This window comes from Alternaria burnsii (assembly GCF_013036055.1).
Source record: "Alternaria burnsii strain CBS107.38 chromosome Unknown 750, whole genome shotgun sequence".
Taxonomy (NCBI): domain Eukaryota; kingdom Fungi; phylum Ascomycota; class Dothideomycetes; order Pleosporales; family Pleosporaceae; genus Alternaria; species Alternaria burnsii.
This window is the reverse complement of record NW_024066108.1, coordinates 1,713,344-1,738,377: the sequence shown is the minus strand read 5'-3', so window position 1 is coordinate 1,738,377 and position 25,034 is coordinate 1,713,344. Positions and strand designations below refer to the sequence as shown.

Sequence of the window (25,034 nt, the reverse complement as noted above, 5' to 3'; positions counted from 1 at the left end):
AACAAGAACCATGATCCAAAACGCCTACGCGATATATCAGGGTATAAAGCGACATGTTGCCGTTTAGTCTCTCCTACATCAATCGTCATGACGAGTCCTCACATGAACATACTGCTCTTTGGGCTGTCTCTCCTCTTCTCATACAGCCACTTGTTGTTCAACCCAACACTCGCCTTACCGGTGGAGGGAGTGGGGGTGCCTGGCGTCATGCTGCTCGAGCTATCACCAAATAAGCTGCCGCTCATCGAGCTACCATAGCTCATGCGCTTTATTGCTGAGCCACTGAGGGACCTATCAAAACTTCCACCATTGTTTGGTGAGAAGGGCGAGCCTGAGCCAGACCTCCCAAAATTTGGGCGCGGGCTAGGCGAATGCGAGCCGTGATCTTGAGCGCTGAAGCTGTTGCTGCGTGGTGTTGATCGTTGGTATCTGGGGGGAGTCACGTAGTTGGGCGATGCGTATGCGGAGCCTGGAGTCGGAGGCGCCTGGACACCAGCCTTCAACCCCATCGAGGCGCGTTGTGAGGGGGTGAGAGGTATATCGACAATCTCATCGGGGTAGTAGCGGCGGACAAGAGGCAGGAAGGCGATGACGATGTTTGCCGCGAAGACGACGCGGACTAGGAGTATAGCCCAGTTGCTGTAGGGAACAGCTCTTACAACAGCGTTAATCGGTGTCCTAGTGAAATGTCAGCATGCTGCGTCAGGACAAGATGACATGGGCACTCACGCAGCATATTCTAGCAGCTTGACCTTTTCGGTGACGCGATTGCCGTAGACTGAAAGGAACAAGAAGCCGGCGTTGAGGACAATGGCCCTGACGTTGCGCTCGTCAAAAGTGGTAGCGTACTGGCGGCGCGCAATCTCATCAAACTTGGGATGTCGCCAGGACCCATTGGGCGTGTATGACTGTTCCGTCTGGGCAGATGGTGTCGCCGGCGTTTGCGGGGTTGCCGGCTGCGCGTATCTGGTTGCAGACATGTTGTTTGAAGCTTTTAGCTATCCGCGTTGATTGTTTGTTTGGCCGAAGGGGTGTCGCAAGAGATGGCTCGGCTCACGTGCCCGGGAACACTTTCACTGCTGCTGCTGCTGGGTTAGTAGTTAGTTTTGGACAGAAGCTCGAGGCTACAGGAACATTATGTACGCTCAAGGGTGCGGCGATGGTGAATGTCAGAGTGGTTGTGCAGCAACCATGTTTTGGCAAGGGCGCTCGGAGGACGGGCATTCTACTGGTAGCTTTGACAGGGGTCCTTCCTCACTAGCGACCCTCACCCCCGCCGTCATCCCGCAGCTGCCAGCCAAACCTCGTGCGCTCTGCTTCCGCCTTCACTCTCTCCATGTACCTTCAGCCATGGCGGGACTTCTAGAGCAGCTCGACGGGTCCATCTCCGAGATACTGGCAGCCTGGAACATTTACACCACCCTCATCGCCTTCTCCATCGTCGGCTTCCTGGCCTTCATCATCTACGACAGCGCCGATGCCGACACGCACCCGCTGCTGCTCGCGAGACAAGCAGTAGCTTCCTATGTGAGGCAACCGGGAGAATCGGCCATCTTCAGGTCTCCCGAGACTCCTCATGGTTGTATGTACGCCTCCCTCTATGCTGCTGCAGTCACTACTAACTTGAGATAGACCCTCTTCGTACCGGACTTGCCGTCAGACCTCCGGGCGCTCCCATGTACTCGGCCGGAAAGGATGGTGACCTTCGAGACATCTGGCGACGAGTCACAGGTGACATCCCTCTCGAGAAGGGCGCCAAATCCAGCGGCACGGCAAACATCATGACCGTCTTCGGCAAGGAAGGCGTGACTGAGCACCAGGTCCAAGACGTTACCAAAGAGATTGCTATTCTTGGAAAACACCTGCAAGAGCGTGGCGCGAAGAGAGTCGCCATCTACCTACCTAACAGCCTCGAATTCCTGGCCGCGCTCTTCGCTGGCGCCTTCTACGGCTTCACGCCCATCCTGATACCATACAACCAGCCACACCAGACTCTGGTCGACCTTCTTCGCCAGACAGGAGCCGACGCTATGATCGCCGAGGCCGGCTCCGTTCCTCTTTCTGAAGTTGGCCAGGGTGTGTCTAGCCTGCGTTCCGTCATCTGGACCGTAGAGAAGACAAGCAGGCACATGGACTGGAGCGAGGTGCCCGAAGGTATCGGTGGAAAAACCGACGTTGCCGTCTGGCATGAGCTTGTACAGGAACAGAAAAGCGCTCCAACAGCACTGCCTTCCACTTCCGAGAAGCCACCGAATGTTGTCTTCCTCTGGCAAGAAGCGGTTGGAAAGTCAGCAGAGGTCGTCGAGTTCACGCAGCAGGTATGACAAGACGGAGTCTTGGTATATGCGCCTACTAACAACAACAACAGAATCTGACTGCTGCCATTGGCGCACTGATCACATCTCTTCCTGCCTCGCACCGTCTAAACCCCTCGGACACATTCCTCCCTGCCGACGCCTTCACGCACTCTTACAGTCTGTGCCTAACGTTGGCTGCTCTATTCTCTCATGCGACAGTCATCATCCAGTCCGTCGCTGGCCCTGGTGTCGACCTTGAACTGGCTACACGCTCTATCGCTCCCACAGTCACAGTCATCTCAGCCGAAACAGCTGCGAAGCTTCACAACTCTACCAAGACCTCAATAACTGGTGGCCCACAGAAGTTGGCACACTACCTCGAGACGCGCATGTTGACTGCTGGCCGCCTACCTACCGATAACCTTCTCATGAAGCTCAATGCGCCCGCTAGAGCGGCCATCGGTACAACACCTGGGAAACTGCGTCTGGTCTTTGTGTCTGAGAGACAGGGCCTGAACACACCGCCACTTAGCTCAGAAGACTTATCTGATCTGCGTATCTTCACCAAAGCGCGTGTAGTATACGCCTTGACCACTGCTAAAGTAGCTGGAGCTATTGCGCAGACGAACATCTACGACTATCGGAGAGGGGAAACCCCGTCTAACAAGCACAGCCACTTCGGCGTACCTCTCAGCTGCGTGGAGATCAAGTTGAAAGACACGCCACAGCACAAAACAACGGACGACCAGACTGCTGGAGAGCTTGTTGTCAATGGTTCATCTGTCGTAGGTGGCGAGGTTCACCTAGGCGTGAATGCCACCATTCGAGACGATCATACTTTGGCCTATGTATAGCTAGGGTGCGTACAGCGACATTGAATATATGCCAGTCTCGAGGAACGTATCGCCACGAAGCATGTGCAATGTGACACAAACTCACCTTAGAGCTCGCGCATTCCCCTAATACGCGATCTGCTCAACAATAATTCTTGTGTGCATGCAGACACGCGACTGACCATGCATCTAGACCAATTTGTGCGGCATGCATCCCAAGTGCCGACACATGGCTTGCTTCCTTGCCGTGTACCACTGACCATCCCGAACAACGGTATCTCAATCAGGTGCAGTAATCCGCAAAGTTCCCGTCTTTCATACCATCTACGTTATACTTGTGGAGAACATATCGTTCCTATCTTGTCGCGTGGGGATCGTCCCTCTGGGGTAATCTGAGCCGAAGCGCCACCGAAGCTAAACCTCAACCGACTGGGGTGCTTATCTGCACCTGCACGAGCGTCGAATGACAGCCTGCACGATCTAGCGACCGTCGCATTTTCCCAAGGACCGAGACCGTGGAATACAGCCGCTAATCATGACAGCTTCTGGTGTGAGTGGTCCTACGCTGAGCATAGGGCTGCGAGGAAGTGTTCAAGGCGTTCGCCTAGCTCAGCTGAACCCCTCCCCGGCTTGTCTCTATGCCATGGGTTGAACACAATGGTCGGGATTGTGGCGCTTATCTTATCGGGTTCTTGCCAGAGATATCGACGTAACGTCAATCCAGAATGGCCGCAGTTCGGAGATCTGCACCAAGACTGTGCATCATGCTAGAGGATAAAGAGGCGCTCGTGTCCGTCGCGCGAGAGGACTTCATTTCTACATCCACCCCACCCTTGATCGTCGGCACACGGCAGGCTCCAAGATGCCGTTCATCGAGAAGCCGCATTGGACGCTTCGGGTTGAGCAACCTGAGAGTACATTTGCGATAGGAAATTCGCGATGGTAAGTTCGAGTTCGGTCCGGAGATGCGCAATCATGAACATATGTACTAATTGATGCTACACAGGACAAACAAAGATCTTGACCCTGTCCCGAGGCATGCTAGGAAGTGGGGTGTTACAAGCTTCATCTCGTATTGGGTCTCGGATGCCTTCAAGTACGTATCCTCAAGAATATTGAACCCGACAACACATCAGATGCTAATACAACCCCCAGTGCTGCGACATGGCAATTTGCATCCAGTATCATTGCAATTGGTATTTCTCCCTACTCTACAGTCTTGAGCTACCAATCAAACGTCTGTTAACACTAATAAGGTCTTACATGGCGCGAATCCCTCGGCATAGTCGCCCTCGCCTTCTTCATCATCTCCTTCGTCATTGCTCTTAACGGTGCAATCGGTGTTCTCCACCATGTCCCTTTTCCAGTCATTGCTCGCGCCTCCTGGGGCTTCTGGGGTTCTTACATCGCCATTATCTCCCGCGCCATCCTCGCAATCTTCTGGTTCGCAATCCAAAACATGAACGGTGCAAACTCTGTTCGTGTCATGATTGGCGCCATCTGGCCGTCTTTCCTCACACTGCACAATGGCATTCCGGCGAGCCAAGGCATCGACACGGCGACTATGATCAGTTTCTTCATCTTCTGGTTGGGAAGCGTACCATTTTTGGTCATGCATCCGAACGAGCTGAGATGGCTGTTTATGGCTAAAAGCATCATTGTGCCGATTGCGTGGATTGCCATCCTGATCTGGGCTTTCGTGAGCACAGAGGGCGGCGGTGACATGTGGGATCAGAAGGCTACATTGACGGGAAGCGCGTATTCCTGGGGCTTCTTGTCATCACTCACGAGTGTCATTGGAAACTATGCTACGTTGTCTGTCAACCAGGTAAGTCCTGCCATGGTCTTTTGATTACTACCGAAAGGACTCTACATGGTCTTGAAATACTGACATAAGACTACAGTCTGACTTCTCCCGCTACTCACGCGTTTCCGTAAAATGGCAATGCATCTACGTCCCCTTTTTGCCCATAGTCTTCACCTTCATTGCCTTCATCGGAGTCGCCGCCACCTCAGCCGGCGCCGTCAAATACGGCACTGTGGAGTGGGATCCCATGGCCCTTATTTCGCACTGGGACAACCGTGCATGTCGCTTCTTCGCCGCTTTCTCCTTCGCCCTCGCCGCTCTCGGTGTCAACATCTCAGCAAACTCCCTTTCCGCAGCCAACGACCTGACAGCTCTTTTCCCCCGCTACATCAACATCCGTCGTGGCCAATTACTTTGCGCCGTACTCTGCTGGGCACTTGTTCCTTGGAAGATCCTCGCGTCGGCTGGTAGCTTCTTGAACTTCATGGCTGCGTATGCAATTTTCCTGGGACCGATTGCTGCGATTATGGTAGTGGACTTTTGGGTCGTACATCGTGGCAAGTACGACACTCTGGCGTTATATCAGTACCATGGTATCTACCGGTACACTAGCGGCTGCAATTGGCGCGCCATCGTTGCTTTTCTCGTTGGCGTTGCGCCGAACATGCCGGGTTTTATTCAGTCCATCAACCCCAACATTGACGCTGGCGTGGGCGCAAGGCCGTATAGTTTCGGTTGGTTGCTAGGCTTCACTGCGACGGCCCTAGTGTATGTACTTTTGGAGATGGTAGTTGCGCCACCAAAAGAGACGTTCATCGAGAGGGCGGTGTATCCGGATGAGATTTACGATGAAGCAGGTGTTGTGGATGAGGGCGTTAGTGTAGGCAGTGGAGAAGAGAACAGAACTGAGAAGACAGGATGGAAGGCTAAGATGAGTAGAATTTTGTAGATAGCAAAGCCTTGTGAAGGTCTGAGAGTTAGATGTGGCTAGTCCTCGTTGCATACGAGTGATATGAGAAACATGCCTTCAGGTAGATTCCCAATCGAACTGTCATTCATTTCGAATGGTAAGTGAGTCAGATTTGACTTTTACCATACAGAATATCATTATATGAGTAAAGAGGGTATACAACATCAAAGAGCGTACTTCGTCTCGTGTGTTCCAACGCCATACCAATGCATGCTTGAACCACGAGTGACAAGTTTACCGACGATAGCCAACACAGCCATCTCATCATATTCGCACATTCTCTCCTTACAAAGCAACGACAACTCCCATAAGCACGACACCAACGACAGCACCAATCTTCACCGTAGCCTTTTCACCAGCTCCTGTACTCGCATCGCCATTGGTACTCGCACTCGCAGCAGCAACTTGCAGTCCGTACGCAGTCGTGGTAGCCGCTGTTCCATTAATCGTCGTGGTAACAACACTCGTTGCCGTCGTCGAAGCTGAACATCCACTCCAGCTCGTCCATGGCGCAGAACTACTCCAGGGTCCAGCTGTCCAACCGGGCCAGTCTGATGGGGGGCATGCGCTGCCTCCCCACCATGCCGTCCAAGGGCCGTTGCGCCAGTCTGAACGAGTGGACCAGTCGCTGTATGGACCCCAGTTTGAGGAGCCCCACGGGCCGGGGCCGTCAGGACCTAGACAATGGATTAGCAACTGATCTTAGGTTTAGATTGACGAGGTATTTACCTCCCCAGTGTCCGGGTCCTCCAGGACCACCTGGGCCGTGCGGTCCTCCTGGTCCCCAGGGCCCTTGACCAGGACCATAACTGCCGGTCGGCCAAGGCGCCGCAGTGAGGGTCGATGGGATCTTGCCTTCGGAAAGAAGTGATTGGTAGATTGAAGACCATTTTGCCGGATCAGAAGAAGCCCATGGTGGACCGGAACCGTACCAAGGGTCGGTCGATGTAGGGGCAGGTGTTGTGCTCTGCGCAACGATAGGCGCGACAAGCGCTGTGATGGCGGTCAAGGTGAACTTCATTCTGTTGGAATCGGTACCCGAGGGTTTGCTTTTCGTGTCCAAGGTAATGTTTTTGTTATGTTGTGAGAGCGCGGTGGTAATCCAGAATATGTAGTGACTCGCTTTTGTGCAACGATACTAAGCCTTGTCACATCAAAGTCGCACCTGTCTTTCTAGCTCTGGAAAACGCTTCCACACGCGACACACCAATGTTCAAATACCCCAAGGCACGACATACGCGGCCCATGAGCTCATTGGATGCTGTCGTAGCTTACCATCCCCCTCCGTCGTAGAGAAAGCGTCCGGAGGGGGCCCGCGAGGCTCAGCTGAGGATAGTCCACCAACTCCACACGCCTACACAGGATCGCCAGACTAAGACGAGCTGCGAAGAAGCGTATGATCATCAGAGATGACAAGCAACAACGCTTACAGGGCTTACGCGTCTGAAAAGCGTATGCGTGTGTGGTCTCGGCAGTCTTGCAGGTACGCAAGCGTCATTGGCATGGTGGTGATGCAGGGTCAAACCCTCAGCCTTGTGGAGTACGCAAACAGGCAAACAAAGCTTGAAGAAATGACTAGATTGGCCGATGATGGATTGGGAAACATTCGATTGGATAATTGGGATATTGGAGGATGATCCTGTGGCTATAAACAGAAAGGGCGGCGTGAGACATGCGTGCGACGTGCTTCTTCGGAGAATGAGGTGGGGAGAAAACGCGGAGAAAGGTGCTATGGTATCACCGGGCGTGCATATATCGGTTGTTGGCAATGCCTGCTTCGCAGCATCATGAGAGCTTTGTAAGGCAACTGTCTTACAGATTGTTGGTGTCGCTGGTTTTTATGAGTTGCGTATCTGATAATGTAGTGTACGATTGGAAATCGAGGTTGAGGGAGGACCATACTCAGACGTACGTTGTAGGAAGCTCGGCCGTCGATCGTCGGCATAAACGGAGACGCGAGCACCGATGCGATGCTTACCCTGACAACACCATCACTACTCGATTACACATAAGTACAAGTCGTGTGCGATGGTATACGCGTCCTGTTGATTCTAGAAGTGAGTGCGTCGTAGTCGCGCTGACTCAGGATCCGCCAAGTGCAAACTTGCATGTTACATGCCGGGCATCACATAACGATCCACGCAATTCCTTCATCTCGCTACAATCTACTGCGCTGATACAAAGTAGATATTGGAAGACATGTCGGTATTCGATGAACCTGAGCGCGACAATGTACCGAACTGCACATGCACGGCTACTTTCTTCTTGAGCAAAGTCGTCTTTGTCGCATGTAACGAATATTGCTCGCGTACCGTATGAGCGCAAGGCTTCTGCATACGTGGCCTTGCGGACATTTCCAGTAAATCGCTACTTCACATTGCAGTAATCCTGATCTGTTGTCGCGGTTCACATGTCTCTAAAGAGCACACTTTTTACAAGTCAGGGCACGGACAATATGTGTTCCATGATCGTATTGGTATATTCTTCGGACCAAGCTTTGCACGTCCACTTAGTTCACGTCGGGTAACCGCACAGCGATGTCACCCGATTGTGTAATGTATCGTACCCACGGCAGCGATGGGTATTGCAGCTGAATGCATGTCAGTGATCGTGCTTTTGGTTGCAAAATGGCTTACACTCACCTTAGGCTCAATGATCTTGAGATACCGCACTTGGATACCTGACGTGGTAAAGTACGGAATCTCGAACTTGACGTTGATGGGTCTCTTCGCCTTTCCGCCACCAACACCACCCATGCTGCCTCCGAAGCCTCCCATCATACCACCGCCCTTCTCGTCGTCACCACGTACTGATGGCAGACCAAGCTCGGCGCGCATGAGGAATTCCTTGCCGCCACCAAACTGTTTGATCTTCCATACTATGGATGAGGTCTCAGGCGCATAGTGCACGGTACCGATATTTGTTCGGAAGCGAGGTGTGTCTGCGTCCTCGGGGACGGGTATCGAGATCTGCACGTTGTTCGCGGTGCTTCGTCGCTTAAACTGGGCTCGTGCCTACAAAATGTCAGCCTACTAAATGCCGAATTCCAGCTGTTGGCCTACCTTCAACATGTACTCGATCCTGCTGCCTGAATGACTCTCCACTATACACTCTACCCAGATGAGGGGCTTGACTTGTGTGTTGAGTCGGTAGCTCATAAGCTCGAACTCGCCATCTGGCGGGATGAAGCTGATTGTCCGGTCGTTCTCGAATCTCGATAATCGCACACATTGGTGGAACTTGACATCCTCCATTTCAACGGCCTTTCCTCGTGTAGCCCTACCGGTGGTCTCGAACATGGCTTTGTCGTTCAGACCTAGTCGCAGCTCAGGCATACCAGATAGGTAGCACTTCATCTTAACAGCACCCAGAATCTCGGATCGTAGCACGCTGCCGGTCGCGGAGACGAGAAGGTTGAGTGATTCGATGACGTCGAGGAAGACTTCGTTTTTGCGGTATCGAATACCTTCGCTTCGCCAGCTGACGGCATTTGTGACTGCAATAGGTGGCCGTGCGATCTCGAGCTTGTGCGACTCTTGTGTAATGTATCTGCGCACACATGGTGTTAGTTGAAATCCATGCGAGGGATTGGAAACAGAGCATACTCTTGTAAAATCTTAGTCTCAGTGGTTTGTGGGTAGCCAAAGTCCATCATCTCATCGAGCAACTCGTAGATGACGACAAAGTTGTCTCTTATACTCTCTTCCTCAAGCTCCTTGAAGTATTCAGTGAAGACCTCGACGATCTTGTGGAGGAACAGGAGAATCTCGGCAGCATTGGTGTTTCGTTTGGTAAGGGCGAGGAGGTAGAGGTTGTTGTGGCGGATGTAGAGGTAGTTGATGCCTTCGCTGGAGAAGCATGGTGGGACTGCCGAGCTCTCGTCTTCGGCCTCGCTCAGCAGAATGGGGAATTTCTCGACGGCTGACATGGGGATGTCTCCCCGGTAGTTGCGCGCCAGAAGGGTCTAAGCAATAGTCAGTATGTAGCCTCTTCAGCGACTTGACCGCCATACCTTGCCCTTCAGGTCTAGAAAGAAGACCGCCGACGCCATTATGAGGGATTGTGGGTGCTGTAAAGGGTACAAGAAGAGTAATCAGCTATCGGGTCATGGTGCGCAAGGAAAAGGCGATCGAGGGGTATACGTGCTATGTCCTTGTCGCGTCTCGGTGATGCCAGAGTAATCGCGGCTCTTCCCGCCCCGCCAAGACCCTCCCGCCCACTAGGTCTTTCCGCTGCCCAACACCACCTTCATTCCTATGCAACTTCTACGAATCCATTCAACCACTAGTCTTCTACAATAATCACCTATACAGCACGTCGTCGAGGACCACATGGGCGACTTCCGTATCATCCGTGGGCAATTGGTGTTCTGCTGGATTTTGACCTTGACCAGGAGCTTCACGCCATCAAGACAGGCATTCATAAGTAACATCATGGAATTCAAGAACCATTTTCCGACTTCTTGGAGCTGCAATGAGTCGGCCCGAAGATATCTGTCACCCAGTTTTCAACAAAGACAGAGAGCCCGAACGAGATGGAGTCCACGATCTTTGACAGTGAGCTCAGTTTGGACGATTTACTGACTGTTTCATGTCTTCACCTACTGTTATGAATATCATTGATTCCGAATTCACGCAGCTCAGGAGGTTAGCTATACGTGTCTATACTGTCGAACCGAGCTATTTCCTAAGCCCCGATATCTTCCCAAGTGAATCGACGGCGCACGCAACTATGAAGAAAAGATATATCGTCCTGAGTCGCTTATGCTCTGGAGAGCTTGTATTGAGAAGTCTACGTGTTGGCTCCAGGCAGAATTGGCGTTGCAGTTGTTGTATCAATCAGAGACGCGTGGCTCAGTACTGGCTGTGAATTAAGTCAACATATTGTTTCCTCTTGGATGGGCCCACTAAGCCTTTCTACTAGCTAGTCACCTATATGCTTGATTCAGACGGCAATTCAATATTCTGAAGCGCAACAGGCACCAATCGCGTGCGGGGTGCAAACGGGCTGCCCCACTCACTCCCGAGGTCGCTTCTATACTTGCAGTGTAGCAAACGCTGTGACACTGGTCAACCTTCATTTCTGAACTTTTCAACTCCATTCCACTCTCCGAACAACTGATAGCGTTACGTCGCAAACCAATCTTGCGAGTACGCAATCATGGCGTCTGAATCAGATGATTCGGTGCCACTGATAAGCCATGCGCCGGCAAGTGCAGCAGGTACGTTATAAGAAGGAGCTCGTTTTCTCCAAGTTGTTCTCCTCTGGAACTGCGCTGTCGAGAGCGCCCTGAGGCTATTCGCTGTACTCCCCGTTGCTATAGTTGCACAATCTTACAAGTGCATGACTTGGAAGCACCATTTCGAGCATAAGGGAACAACTCGATGTGCCCTTGTCCCAAAAGACGCATTACCTAGTGCACCCTAGGTTTCCAATTTCTCGGCGTTTCGCTAACGATCGCAGTATATCGAGACGTTTGTTCACGGATCCGTAGCCTGCGAGACTTGCGCAAGTTCGGGCAGGGTCAAAAGAGCTCAGAGAGCGCATTTCCTCAAGGGCCTGTAGAACTTCGCAAGCTTGAACAACAACATTTTCCGAGTCCGCTTCATGCTTCTCGTCTCGCAAGCATGAGTGATGTGGAGACTGATAAAGAAGCAGAAGCTGCACGAATATGGCTATTGGGTATGCTGGAATCTCAGAACAGGTTCATGAGCCGTCAGCACGAGCTAGGGATGTTCAGACGCGCTATAGAAAAGCAGTTGAAAGGCCGGCAAGAGGAGTGGTCTGATCTGGAACGCCTCTACATGGCACTTACAGACCGTGATTTTGCGTCACCATTGGAGCGATTGCGTGCAGCATTCATGGTCGTGTTCCACCTCAACTATGTTGAACGTCAAGGAGATGTCATTGGAGCAGGCGCGAAACTGACCGAGCGTCTTCAGCATGCATCTGGCATGGATGCTGAATTGTTTGAGACGCGCGAGGGTATCTTTGAGAGGACTCAGTTCATGGAAGTCGACCATTTTGCATGCGCCATTCCCCTTTCTCTACTTACCAGAACGGCTGACAACACTTCCATTGTCGACGATAACGCTGGCTGCTGTCCAATCTGCCAAACCTCATACACTTCCCTTGCAGATCGCCCAATCGAAGAGCTGCTAACCGACTATCCTGTACGAATCAAGCACTGTGGCCACATTGTTGGCAAAGCTTGTCTCGAGCAGTGGATGAGAACACCAAAGATTGAAGAGGCGAAATACCCATATCGCACGTGTCCGCATTGCCGTATCAAAATCGAAGGCGTGAAACCGCCTCCGGTGCCTGAGGGATTGTTGGATCATCTGAAGACCAACCGACGAGCCATGGAAACAGGAAGAGAACTAATGTACGGGTATGATATGAATCCCGAGGAGCGTCTCAGCGCTGTCACCGCTTGTATGAGCGAAGAGATCTCCTGCATACAGCTGTTATCCAAGCTCGAGTGGACAGAGGACCAAAGGAAGGACAAGCGTATCTTAGAAGACAAGCTGGCGGGCCTGAGGAATGAGAGGTGGGCTTGGGGTTTCAGAGGAGACAATATCTGGGCCAAGCTGAGAGCGGAGTGGATGGACAGCGGTGTCATCCGGAAGGGCTGAGGAGAACCATGATAGCGCGTCTGCACGTCGCCGAGCGTTCTTCGTTCCTTCGCTCCTGCTTACACTAACGTTCAGCGGAAGACATCAGTATGGACTCGGACGAAAATATAAGGATTTCGTGGGTGTCACGAAAGGGCCGAACTAGCTGCCCGTATTTGCTAGCTCTTAGCTTTTGAGGCAGTGCAAGTTGATGAGGCATTTTCTATCAACACATCTCAGCCTTTTCAAGCATCTATCAGGTTTCACGAGGAAGCCCGCTCGACTGCCAAGCATTGATAGATCGACGTACCAAATGTTAAAAACAACGCATCACGAGGGCGGACTTCCCCGCCTGCTCGAATATCGTGCATGGATCCGGGGCTGTCAAGCGTAGCTTGGTTGAAAACGGAGGTCTCGTGAAGACGCAACAACAAACCAGTTTACAGGTACACAATTGCTTGTTCATATAAAACTTCTGGGCCGAACGCGTTCTACATGCAGGTCACGACGTCACGTGCCCCACCATGACCCTTCTTTTCTCCACGCTCCCCACGCTCTAGACTGCTCAACAGTTGCACGTTTGCGCATCACAATGATCTAGGCAATTGAGGCTGAGTGCATAAACCAATAAAATGTGGCGCGGGCGGTCCCTTGATTGGTTTCAGTTCATGCACGTCGAGAGGGCAGATGACGTAGTGGCTGTGATGGTCGCGTGTGCCGCCGCTTATGGCCACCTTAGGTGTTGCTGGGCATTGCTTGGCCTATGACGAGGTACAATTGATGTAAAAACAAACACGGGGCACTCAACTATCATTACCACATCCCACGCGGAAATCCATTCATTCAAGAAAAATAACTAACAATGAGCGTTAACATTATCGACGTTGGTGTCAGCAGGGTGCGTGGTGTGTCCCTTGCATACTCCCGCCTTCTAGATGCCGCTTGTCCCGAGCAGCGACCGAGACTCTCCGCTAACATCTTCCTTCCCCACAGATTCTGGGGGCGCGAGAAGACCAAGAAGATCGGTACATTACCCTCACACCAGGTTCAATCAAGTCACGGAAAGATCTCGCTCTCTTTGCCGTGTACGATGGCCAGTAAGTGCTGCCGCGTACCACGAGGTAATGACTTCAGACTAACTTTGGGATCACAGTGGCGGTACAGCGACTGTTAACCACGTTGCGGAGCATCTCCATACACATCTCGAACACCATCTTAGCAACCCCAAGGCATCAAATACAGCCGAGTACAAACATGCCATTCAGCTGGCCCTCAAAGCCGTAGATCGCGAACTCGACCGCGACAACCTCGACGGAGGCTCAACCGTCTCTCTTGTTCTCGTCGACACGAAGCAAAACTTGCTCATACAAGCCAATCTAGGCGACAGCCATGTCTTCTTCGCAGATCACGAACCACAATCTCCACAATCCTTATCGCCGCAATCCCCCTCACGGGCTGACTCCGGCACAAGTTCTTTGGGGTGGAACGTGGAGGCTCTAAGCGTGGAGCATGCGCCAGACAGCCCATTGGAGAAGAGAAGGATAGAAGACGCAGGTGGCGAGATCAACTACCGATCCGGTATCGCACGCATCGGCGGCGTGAGCATGTCGCGCGCTCTGGGAGATTTGGATTACAAGAAGCCTCGCGTCAACCGTCTAGCAGGTCACGACCTTTCAGATCTGGCTGGCGTAGAAACAGGTCTTGCTCCAGGAAGGACTGCAATACACGATCTCGTATCGAACAAAGCGCATTTCACCGTTCGCACTCTCCATGGTCAGTCTCTTATACTGCTCGCTTCAGACGGCGTTGGTTCAGCGAAAGAGGCAGAGGAATGCACACGGCTAGCAGTCGACGGATGGCAGTCTGGGAAGGAGGCCAAGCAGATTGCTGACGAGCTGACTTCAAGGGAGGGCAACATGAAGGGTGCAGACAACTGTACCGTTCTCGTGGTCGTGCTGGATACAGAGAGCAAAGGACGCAGGAGTATAGATGGCGGAAGGAGGAGCATGGATGTCGGCGTGGAGGGCAGCGGATCAAGAAGAAGGAGACGATCAAGTATTGCCAGTCTGAAGGACTGGATACGAGACCGCTAGGTGTTCGGCATGATCCTGAAACTTCGCGCAGGAACTGGAAAAATCTTCAATTCGCTTAAAAGAAGCTCGAGTACCTAGGCCCGATTGGCCTGATATCATGTAGCAAAGGCGTTCTGGCTAAAATATAGCGGGCTCCATATCGTTCGATCACTATGACACCAGAATATCAATACCATCAGTAGTACGCTGAGCATTGAGCAGCAGTACACGATCTTGAAACGCCGCAAATAATCATCCAAGTTGCTTCCAATACCATCCGCCCATGTTGACCAGTTACACTCTCCGTTTACCAGAATATCACAATATAGAACCTGCCGTCCGCCATGCCGTTGCATTGCTTCCCCGACCTCATCGCTGTTCGCATCACACTTCCTCCTGGTCCCAGCCTCCCCAAAAAGAGCCTCCAACGAAACCTCAGCTTTATCCTTCCTTTCATATTTACTATGCTCAAGAGCTTCGTATGCTTCTACAAGACGGTTGCTGCTTTTGCTGCGTTGGAAGTGGCACCAAGAGGTAAAGTTTGTTGTCTCGATCATAGCTCGCAGTATTATGGGTAAACGAAGTGTAGGGTTGAGGTCCTGACGTAGCAGTAGATACAGCTGTCAATGGTACGAGTGGTGAAGCAAGGCCTGACCGCACGAACAGCATTGTGTTGACACTCTCGATCCACAGCGAAGCCTACCCTTGCAGCTCTCGCCCTCATACGAGAAAGCGCCTTCACAAAAAACCTTTCTCTTTCACTTTTCCATATAATCCTCTCTCCGTTACTTCCTAAGCCACACACTATCTGTTTCTACTCTAGGATGGCAAAGGACCAAGACTATGAGGCAGCCGTCGAGAAGGGCACTAAGCTGTTGCAAATGTTGATTAAGAAGACCAAAAAGTCCACTGAAAGCGCATTCAAGCACACGAAAGAACTAGCCCAGCATGGCTATTACCTGGAGACCAACCAGACTAGCTTCGAAATCGAATATACTGCCAAAGCGCTTCGCGACCTGAACGTCAACCACAAGATGATGTACGATGGAGGAGAGAACGTCAGGACACATCATCAATATGGAGTTTATACAGCAGAAACAGATGGGTACACAGTACCTCAGACAATACGTGGATACTTCTCTCAAGTCAGCAACCCGAGCGCTGGCGTTCTCATTGCGGATACCAATCTTTCACCGTCCCATGCAACAGCTTTCGACGGTGCTGAAGACGAGGAAGATATTGATCTACCGTTACTGCGCCACTCGTCAGACGTAGCTTTCCTGCAATACCTCTCCTCTTTTCACTCTCCACTTGTCCAGCCCATCTCGCTTAACTATATCTTCCGCATTCAGATTCAGAACTCCGGGACGTTCTTAGTGCTCAATAAAATTATCATGATGCATGGTCGTAGCATGTACGAACTTTGGCCCGGTATTACAATCGATATACAAAGTGAAGAAGGAAAGGCTATCCTCGGAACTCCACATGGGAGTGGCGTTGCATGGATGCTCATCCAACACAGCATAGCATAAAGAGAGAGGATGATTAAAAAGGTAACGATCTTCTATGCTCCAAAGAAGGATGATTTGTTTAGATGGCCAAGCTTGCTATTTTAGATCGTGTATAGTTGGGGTCAGGTAAGGATAGGTAGTGCGCCTTCAATCCCCTTCTACTGAGCTGCCTAGGTTGGAGTTTAAATGGTGCGGTACTATGCTTTTGTTATTCTCACTTGACGGCCAAATTCGCGTGGTTGCCGATGTTGATGAAGAGGGACAAATGAAGGACGCTTTGTTGTTCCGCCTAATGAACTCTGGCGAGGCTTGCTGGTGGCAGGGGACCGAAGCGAGACGCACCCCGCAAAATCCCGCGTCACCCTTACAGTAGTGGGAGAGCTTCACACCTCTTTTCTCTTCGAAACTTGCCTCTTCGTGCATTTTTCACATCTAGATATTTACAACTTACTTGCTGCTATAATCAAATGAAAGTTTCTATGTCTCCAGCAAGCAATGCATGGTGACACCAATTTCAACGGCGCGAGCTGCGCACCACCCTCAATCTAAATGCATACACGGGATGGCTATGACGCCCTAACGTTCCCTAGCTGCGGAGCTGAGCTGTATGCCTCGGCCCCGCGTAGTAAAAAGCATACTTGTTTGGACAAAATCCTCATGGATGCTGCAGCGTAATGCACGCCAAGCTCGACATGGCTTGCAACGAAAGTGACTACCATTTTGACCTCGGGCTCGCGCCTACTAGCCATCAAGTTAAGTATAAAGAGCATGGGAGGCTGATTTGTGGTAGTAGTAGGGACTTCATAACATCAGCATGTTTTTGTCTTCTGCGTCCAGCCTCGTTGGCCTCGTGCTTATTTCTCTTAGTCCAACTGCAACTTGGGCAGACTATACCTCCGACAGTGAGGTACCATCAGCGACTATCGATACCGGAGTGATAATCGGAAAATCTACCTCACTGCCATACGCACTTGGGCCAGTGCATCAATATCTTGGTGTCCCATTTGCATCACCACCTGAAAGGTTCTCTCCACCACAAGCTGCCGTACCTTTTCAAGAACCGGTCAACGCCACAGAATTCAAGCCAGCATGTATCCAACAGTTTCGATGTATGGGAGATTGATGCAACTTACTGAGATACGCTAATATCCTTAGACCCTTTATCGAGCTCACAGTTCACACAAGCTGTCTTCAACAACCCACCACCTGAGGAATCGGAGGATTGCCTATACCTCAATGTCTATGCCCCAGCGACTCCGCGAGGTGGTACTGGGCGAGCTGTGATGTTTTGGATTTATGGCGGCTCACTCCAATTTGGTAATGCTGGTCAAGATACATACGATGGAAGCAGTTTTGCTGCCTATGAAGATGTCATCGTAGTGACAACTAACTACAGAACGAATGGTAAGATGCTACCAAAGCTTTGAAAACGCCTTCTCCCCTTTCTAACAACATACAGTGTTCGGCTTTCCTGCTTCACCGGAACTGCCATTAGCGGCACGCAATCTCGGCTTTCTAGACCAACGTTTTGCTCTCGACTGGGTTCAGCGGAACATCCACGCTTTCGGTGGCGATGCTTCCAAAGTGACCATTTTTGGAGAAAGTGCGGGTGCTTTCTCGATTGATGCTTTACTGACCAGCTTTCCGAAGGGTGGTTCGCCGCCGTTCCGGGCTGCCATTCTCCAGAGTGGGCAATATAGCTATCGCGTGGCTCCTCAAACCTCAAGCATACCTGCTTGGAATAATCTGACAGCGACACTCGGGTGCCCGGGTACATATGGAAGCAACTTGACTTGTGTACGGGCCGCGAATGCAACGACTGTTCGCAACATCATCAATCAGAACTCTCTCGTGTTTAATCCAGTTGCTGATAACACCACGTTGGTATCAAATCCAGCAGCACGTCGCCTGAGTGGAGATATTGCACACATACCAGTATTGGGAGGCACGAATGCACAGGAAGGACGCGTCTTCCAAGTTGGACAAACAAATCTTACTGCCTACCTCCAGGCGACCTTTGGAATCCTCGCCCCAGCACTCATTCCTGAGATTGAAGCTGCATACCCAATTGGAAGTAATGGCCTTACCAACGACTATGATGTGATCTCACAGATCTCTACTGAGATCACATTCCAGTGTCCACAAGCACTATGGGCTAACGCGACAGCCTCCGTTGGCATTCCTGCCTGGCGCTATTACTATAACGCTTCTTTTATCAATACGCAAGCCTACCCACAGCTCGGCGCATACCACGCTTCTGAGATCCCTCTTGTGTTCCGTACGTACGAACGCGCAAATACAACGACGCAGGAATACGCTCTCGCACAGTTCATGCAGAGCACCTGGGCCAGATTCGCGAAGAACCCGTACGCTGGGCCAGGATGGAATGCGATCGGTACTGGAGCTGAGGGTAGTGTTCTGGTCGGCGCCTATGATCTCGTCATGGGTGGACTATACCAAGACCAGAATGCTACTGTGATAGAAGGGGATTGGAGTTTGGGTGTCCTTGGCGACGTTGGGAATGTACGAGGAAGTGGTGTTACTGTGTTGCCACAGTCTGGTCTCGATTACAGATGCAGCCTCTTCAGGCCAATCTTTGAGGCTATTGTAGGTGCACAAGGCATACCTAATCTCTAAGAAAGAGCCTGTACCTTGAGTCTAACGAAACATGCAAGCCAACCAGACGCCTGTATTTGACCACCTATCGTCCAGTACTGACTTGCCCGACATCTACTCCACTTCGATCTGCCTCATCGCCCTCGTGTACGCTCTTCTCTATACTATCAATCAAACTTTCGCTTCCTGTCTTTTGTCCCACACTGCTGCTCCCCTCGTACTCTTGCTTAGTGTTCTGCGTCACGTCTTCTCCGCGGCGTTGCTCCGAAGTGCCTGAGGCGTTTTGCTGGCCTGGTGCAGACTACGATTGTAAGTATCCTGTTGATAGAATATTGTTCTTCATGCGGGACATACGTGATAAGAGATGGCATAATGGGTGGAAAGCTTACCTTATCCGCTGAAACGCTCAAGCCAGCAGGGTCTGTTGACCCACCCGTCTTGAATGGAACGCTTGAATCACCTTTGAAAGTTCCGGCAGTGTCTTCACCAGAGTTGACTGGGTTTCGAGGTTGAGTGTTGGAAGATTCTTGGCCTGTCAAGGAAGACATGATGGTGGTCTTCTAAATGAGGTTCGTAAAAAAGGGTGTATCATGCAATATAGCTCTCTAACAAACGAATTCGTGAATCTAATCCAGGGTCGAAGCGTTGGATATTCGACTGACTGTGGTAGTTGGGCGAGAAGTAATTTCGTAGGATAGGGCACCTGGTGATCATGGGGTGGATTCGACGTCATCGTGACTCAAGATGGGGATGTTGGTGTCCATAGTGGCGACAGGGTCTCTAGTTTCAACACGAAACCTACGCGTGTAGGTCAGCAATCTAGCGAAACTGCTTTCTGCCGTGCACCATGCCATGACTCGATAACCACGCTACTGCAGGGCTTGGGTATGCGTAGATATGCACTTTGAGACTGCTGGGGAAATAATTGTGTTCCATGCGGAGGAGGCTTCCTTCAATTAAATATTCTATACAGTCTAACATTTCTATAGCTTGCTCTTGCCGATGCCCCATACCTCAGCCTGAGGGTTGTTCGACTTCTTGTTTATCGAAGCGCCTTCAGCGACAGGCTTCTCTCCGTCCTCAATGAAGAGCGTTTGGTTCTGCTTCATTGTCTCGACAGCTTCTCGTTCGATACGGTTGAGGAGCTCTTCGTTGGTGGGGATGTCGTGGATAAGGCCGATTACTTGGCCAGCGGTCCATACCTAGGTTTATCAGTTAGCCAAACTTTGGAGGAGAATTGTAGCACTTACACCAAAGTCCTTGTCTCCGTTCAGGAATACTTGACGTCCTCGCTTTCCGCTTACAAACTCAGCGACCTCCTCGAACTTGCCGGTTGTGCTGGTCTTCTCGACGTCGACGGCTTGGAGCGCGACCTTGTTTGCGAAAAGTCGCGATGTGTTCTTCCAACGCCGAAGGACAAGAGCGGTGTCAGTTTCTTGTGCGTCGACGATGGCCTGCTTGATGTTGTGGTGGATGGGTGCTTCGACAGTGCACATGAAGCGCGTACCCATGTTGATACCACAGGCACCGAGAGCCAGCGCGGCGGCCAAACCCTGACCGTCTGCGAAACCTCCCGACGCGATGAATGGAATACCACCCAGCGACTGCCTGGCTCTGCTGAGCAGGATGAAGTTGGTAATGTCTGTCTCGCCAACATGTCCAGCGCATTCGAAGCCGTCAATGGACAGGAAGTCAACGCCAAGCTTGACCGCAGACTGTGCGTGTCTGATGGTAGTGCACTTGTGCAGGATGATAGTGCCAGCAGCCTTGAGCTGCTTGATGACTGGTCCAGGGCTGTTTCCCGCCGTCTCAACAATGTTGATCTTCTCCTCGATGATAACGCGGGCGTAGGCGGCATAGTCCGGAGGCACCATGGCAGGGAGGAGGGTCAGGTTTACGCCAAAAGGCTTGTTGGTCATCGTTCTGCATCGTCGGATCTCTTTGCGCAGGTCTTCGGGTGTGGGTTGGGTGAGAGCGGTAAGCTATGCTATCGTGAGACTGTGTTCGAATGGGTAATGAGGTGGCAGACGTACTATGCCCAGTCCTCCAGCGTTGCTGACAGCGGAAGCAAGCTCAGCGTATCCGACCCATTGCATACCACCCTGAACAACGGGCACTATCTAAGTGTCAGCTACTCGCTCTCCATGTTGCGCCAGTCGAGTTACCTCTGATGCCGAGGGCCCTGGTGAGCTCAGTGTTGAAAGGCATCTTGACTATAGTCTATGGGAAAACGGCTATCTAGAGGTGAATGTACGAGTGAGAGCTACGCCTAGAACTCGAGATGAGAATATATCTGACACTCGGACGCGCGACGTTGCGGCCGTTCGCGCCGGCTGGGGCATGTTATTCGTGTGGGGAAGCCATGTGCCTCGGTAACTCCAGAGCCGCGACACCAAACACAGCTGCGCGTCGGTCGGCTGATTAGTCTTGCACAGACCCTTTCGCCGAATGATTCGGTGTCGCCGAGTCGCTCGTGATTGTCTGCGACAATGTTGATGTACGCGGAGCTGTTCGTCTGTCATGCAAAGGCGACGAGGGGGAAGCTTGGTACCGCAACGGGACTTGCCGTTCCCCAGCCATTTTCACATGTGTCTTGGCAGTCAACGGTTACTTCAACACCACTGTCCACCCATCTGTCCACGCATTCTTTCGTCAGAGGAAAAACATCAGCACATGGATCGTGACTCATTCGTGTATGTTTTGAATGCATCATCGGGTATCGCAGAAGCCCCTACTTCGTATTTTCACCAAGGAAAGAGTACATCGCAGTCCGTCAGTTTGTTCATTCATATTTGGCGACTGCTATCGTTTGCAATAGATTGAATTCTAGCTGACGAGCATTGCTAAATCGCGACGACTCTAAGCATGATGTCGACAATGAAACGATCATTCTCAAGAGCAGCGAGGTGTGAAGCTTCAATCATCTTGCATCGCTTCACGACGTACATCACGTCACCATGTTCCCAACCACTGTCGAGCCTCAGTCCAAGCTATCATCGACATGTTCAAGCCACTTCGCGCTCATGGTAGGCTTTTTTCTTGACAGTAGCGACATGCCAGTGCGTATTAAGCCTGCAGATTTAACGGGATACCCATCACGCAATACGATCGGCTGTTACACCTACTGGCCTGTGCAGGATAGCACAGTACAAGCTATCGTTTTCTTCCGAGTATCCTGAGATGGTGAGCAAGTGATAAAAGAGCAGAGAAAATGGACGAGTTTATGGGTACTTGGTCTGCTTCCAGACCATGTGGTTCCTGGTTAAGACTATTGGAAATCTTCTAGCACATCTTCCAACGAGCCTATGGGAGCTAAGCACCGCCGTCCATATGGCGGCGTTAGGTACGACTTGTACATTCTCCATCCAGAGCTTGCTCAGTGACAGTATCGTACCGAACGCATCATGATCGATATTCAGCTTTCCTCCAGAGGGGTGAGCTCGAGAAGAGTACATGATAGGGTTGTTGATCCCGATAATTAGGCAAGCCTAAGCTTGGCAATGACGTAACGAGCCAATGACATATCTTGCGATCCACTGCATGCACACAACTCGCTACGGAGGTTTTGGGAGGCCTACTTTCTCGGGGTCTCCACATACCCCAGATATATAGACCGTGATGCCGCGCCAGGGGCACCCGAGTTGAGTTTCATGTTCCGGTCCCTATGACGCATCATGTTTTGGTTATCTATTCTCGCTGCTCTAGCCATTCGCGCTGACTGCGCATCCGAGACATACGATTATGTTATAGTTGGGGGAGGTCCAGCAGGCCTGCTTGTGGCAAACAGACTATCCGCCGACCCCGATGTTACTGTTGCAGTCATTGAAGCTGGAGATTCCGCATACAACAATCCAAACGTCTCCTACGTGCCAAAGTCGATTTTAGAGTATGGCCTTTTCATAGGTACATCCATTGACTGGAAGTATATGACTGCGCCTCAAAAATATGCTGGGAACAACAGCTTGAATTACTGGGCAGGGAAGGCGTTGGGAGGTAGCACTACGATCAATGGAATGACATATCTGCGCGCCGAGAAGGACCAGATTGATGCGTGGGAAGAACTGGGAAACGAGGGTTGGAACTGGGATGGTATGCTGGAGTATTTCTTGAAGCAAGAGGGATTTGAAGAGCCAAGTGAGGCATTAAAGAAGAAAGGCGCGATCTACAAAGATGATGCACATGGAAAAGATGGAGAGCTTGCCGTGGGCTTCACCCCTTACCTCATTGGCCAAGGATTCGTCGATATACTTAAAGAGACTTCTGAAGCCCTCGGTTATCCTTACAACACGGATGCAAATGACGGTAACATGCGTGGTTTCAACACCTGGCCTATGACGCTGAACAGTACCGGACCAATAAGGGCAGATGGAGCAAGGTCTTTCTACTTTCCTATCGCATCACGGCCTAATCTCCAAGTCTTTTTCAACACCACAGCCGCACGCATCATCTGGGATGAAGAACAGTCAGCGACGTCTGAAATGGTTGCTTCAGGTGTTGAGGTGATTGATGCTAAAATCGTCACCCATACCATTAGCGCTTCGAAGGAAGTCGTTGTTGCAGCTGGTTCGATTAGATCACCAGCATTTCTTGAACACTCTGGCGTTGGTAACCCTGCCGTACTTGATCCGCTCGGTATTAAGATAGTCAACCCACTTCACTCCGTTGGATCGAATCTGCCAGATCAACCACAGAATGGGATAGTGTATAACTCGTCCACAAACTGGACAGGTTACCCTACCTTCGTTACGTACCCAACAGCTTCCGATCTGTTCGGAGACGAACTACCAGCTCTCGTGGATGAAATCCGGGCCAATCTCAGTGCATATGCAGAAGCAATCGTCGCAGACTACGCGCCCAACACCATCTCCGTCGAGACCCAGAAACAGCTCTTAGAGCACCAAGTAGACTTGGTATTTGATCCAGCAAGCACGGTTCCGTTAGCAGAGATCCTATGGGCCCCAACAGACCACCAGATTATCGCACAGCTCTGGAATCTCATACCACTTTCTCGAGGCTCAATACACATCCAATCAACAGATGCAAACTCGCCGCCAAGTATCGATCCAAATTTTCTGCAGTTGCCCATCGACATGTATGTGCAAGCTGCTGCTGCGATCAGTATACGCAAACATTTCGCAACCTTACCGCTCGCGGAGCACACTATAGGTGAAATCTCGCCCGGTTTCCAAGCAGTACCTGAGCATGCAAGCTGGAGGGATGCAGCATGGGATACTTGGATCAAGAAGTCTTTGGGTGGTAATTCGCATCCTGTGAGTACTTGCGCAATGTTGAGCAAGAACTTGGGTGGTGTCGTAGATACGGAAGGCAAAGTCTACGGAACGCACAATGTCAGGGTTGTCGATGCCAGTGTCTTTCCGACGCAAATTTCGGGACACCTCAGTGCCAGCGTTTACGCCATTGCTGGAAAGCTCGCCGATACGATTATCAGGGCGCAGTCAGGTAGATAGAGAACGACTTCCATAAAAGCAATGTATCTTTACAGCGCCTGCATATTCCAGGTACCAGGCGTTATCCGCACGCGATCGAGTGTGCTGCTGCGCCCTACATTTCTATCTCGGGCAGCCGTGCCGTAGTACTGTCCACCGTAGGCAAGGGTTGTGCTGAAGGAGTACTTTTACCAAAAAACGGGCCTACTAGACACACCTCTGATTCTCGCTTTCTGTTACGTGGCTTCACTCTCCGAGCTGCTCACCACCCAAAGTCCAAGCAACTAGCTTTTTCAGTACATTCAACACGCAATCGTTGACTGAATTCCAAGTTGAGCGTTTACTACCACTGACTGATCGGCAAGTTTCGAGAAATGAGCCCGAATAGGCAATCCGAACAGATGACGCTAATTGCACTAAGTAACAAGCGGCTAGTATACTCAAGGACTCAGCCGCATTGGCATGGTGATCTACAGTGCTTTGAGCTTGATAGTGCTTGGTTATGCCCGCGTGCTTATGTGCCTGAGAGGCTGAGTCTCGAGAAATGGGCTCTTTTGGGCTACAGTCAGGGCCTCGAGCAACGCACGATGCACCTCGCTGCGGCTCATCCCGTATCGAGCGTGAGGCTCTGAATACTTATAGTCTTTGCTAGACTCTTGAACGGACAGCAGTAACCACGCCATGCAGTCTCAATATAATAATACCATGATGCCATGGGATCCTCCTTCTTACCAAAGCCATTCTTTCGAGAGGCCACACCAAGCACTCGCAGTATACGAAGCCGCATCGCCGCCGAACATTGTATCCCGATCCGACAACGAACTTTTACATCTAGCAACAGATTGGATTCCTGGGTCATCAAGCACA

General features: G+C 51.3%; 10 protein-coding genes across 10 annotated transcripts; 5 read left to right on the top strand and 5 right to left on the bottom strand.

The window, feature by feature from the left end:
• Nucleotides 1-98: 98 nt before the first annotated feature.
• On the bottom strand, nucleotides 99-980 carry GT037_002008 (uncharacterized protein; the record flags this gene model as incomplete). The annotated part of the gene is made up of 2 exons (XM_038927055.1): nucleotides 99-678; nucleotides 730-980. The coding sequence occupies 2 exons, from the start codon at nucleotides 978-980 to the stop codon at nucleotides 99-101; spliced, it is 831 nt and encodes a 276-aa protein (XP_038790347.1).
• A 370-nt stretch (nucleotides 981-1,350) lies between these two features.
• GT037_002007 (acetyl-synthetase-like protein) lies at nucleotides 1,351-3,151 on the top strand (the record flags this gene model as incomplete). Its single annotated transcript, XM_038927054.1, has 3 exons — nucleotides 1,351-1,582; nucleotides 1,633-2,318; nucleotides 2,369-3,151. The coding sequence occupies 3 exons, from the start codon at nucleotides 1,351-1,353 to the stop codon at nucleotides 3,149-3,151; spliced, it is 1,701 nt and encodes a 566-aa protein (XP_038790346.1).
• An 841-nt stretch (nucleotides 3,152-3,992) lies between these two features.
• GT037_002006 (uracil permease) lies at nucleotides 3,993-5,886 on the top strand (the record flags this gene model as incomplete). The annotated part of the gene is made up of 5 exons (XM_038927053.1): nucleotides 3,993-4,072; nucleotides 4,137-4,226; nucleotides 4,286-4,326; nucleotides 4,387-4,958; nucleotides 5,035-5,886. 5 exons carry the CDS (start codon nucleotides 3,993-3,995, stop codon nucleotides 5,884-5,886), a joined length of 1,635 nt encoding a protein of 544 aa, XP_038790345.1.
• Nucleotides 5,887-6,192: 306 nt separating this feature from the next.
• Nucleotides 6,193-6,928, bottom strand: GT037_002005 (uncharacterized protein; the record flags this gene model as incomplete). Its single annotated transcript, XM_038927052.1, has 2 exons — nucleotides 6,193-6,584; nucleotides 6,637-6,928. The coding sequence occupies 2 exons, from the start codon at nucleotides 6,926-6,928 to the stop codon at nucleotides 6,193-6,195; spliced, it is 684 nt and encodes a 227-aa protein (XP_038790344.1).
• A 1,488-nt stretch (nucleotides 6,929-8,416) lies between these two features.
• GT037_002004 (ap-2 complex subunit mu) lies at nucleotides 8,417-9,958 on the bottom strand (the record flags this gene model as incomplete). The annotated part of the gene is made up of 5 exons (XM_038927051.1): nucleotides 8,417-8,497; nucleotides 8,550-8,921; nucleotides 8,970-9,456; nucleotides 9,513-9,871; nucleotides 9,920-9,958. 5 exons carry the CDS (start codon nucleotides 9,956-9,958, stop codon nucleotides 8,417-8,419), a joined length of 1,338 nt encoding a protein of 445 aa, XP_038790343.1.
• Nucleotides 9,959-11,067: 1,109 nt separating this feature from the next.
• GT037_002003 (uncharacterized protein) lies at nucleotides 11,068-12,542 on the top strand (the record flags this gene model as incomplete). Its single annotated transcript, XM_038927050.1, has 2 exons — nucleotides 11,068-11,128; nucleotides 11,371-12,542. 2 exons carry the CDS (start codon nucleotides 11,068-11,070, stop codon nucleotides 12,540-12,542), a joined length of 1,233 nt encoding a protein of 410 aa, XP_038790342.1.
• An 841-nt stretch (nucleotides 12,543-13,383) lies between these two features.
• Nucleotides 13,384-18,741, top strand: GT037_002002 (uncharacterized protein; the record flags this gene model as incomplete). The annotated part of the gene is made up of 8 exons (XM_038927049.1): nucleotides 13,384-13,419; nucleotides 13,515-13,618; nucleotides 13,675-14,576; nucleotides 15,287-15,962; nucleotides 16,279-16,461; nucleotides 16,918-17,213; nucleotides 17,260-17,508; nucleotides 17,564-18,741. 8 exons carry the CDS (start codon nucleotides 13,384-13,386, stop codon nucleotides 18,739-18,741), a joined length of 3,624 nt encoding a protein of 1,207 aa, XP_038790341.1.
• A 64-nt stretch (nucleotides 18,742-18,805) lies between these two features.
• Nucleotides 18,806-19,268, bottom strand: GT037_002001 (uncharacterized protein; the record flags this gene model as incomplete). The annotated part of the gene is made up of 2 exons (XM_038927048.1): nucleotides 18,806-19,021; nucleotides 19,110-19,268. The coding sequence occupies 2 exons, from the start codon at nucleotides 19,266-19,268 to the stop codon at nucleotides 18,806-18,808; spliced, it is 375 nt and encodes a 124-aa protein (XP_038790340.1).
• Nucleotides 19,269-19,703: 435 nt separating this feature from the next.
• GT037_002000 (2-nitropropane dioxygenase) lies at nucleotides 19,704-20,928 on the bottom strand (the record flags this gene model as incomplete). The annotated part of the gene is made up of 4 exons (XM_038927047.1): nucleotides 19,704-19,922; nucleotides 19,971-20,702; nucleotides 20,754-20,836; nucleotides 20,886-20,928. 4 exons carry the CDS (start codon nucleotides 20,926-20,928, stop codon nucleotides 19,704-19,706), a joined length of 1,077 nt encoding a protein of 358 aa, XP_038790339.1.
• Nucleotides 20,929-22,394: 1,466 nt separating this feature from the next.
• On the top strand, nucleotides 22,395-24,188 carry GT037_001999 (gmc oxidoreductase; the record flags this gene model as incomplete). The annotated part of the gene is made up of 1 exon (XM_038927046.1): nucleotides 22,395-24,188. The coding sequence occupies one exon, from the start codon at nucleotides 22,395-22,397 to the stop codon at nucleotides 24,186-24,188; it is 1,794 nt and encodes a 597-aa protein (XP_038790338.1).
• Nucleotides 24,189-25,034: the final 846 nt, after the last annotated feature.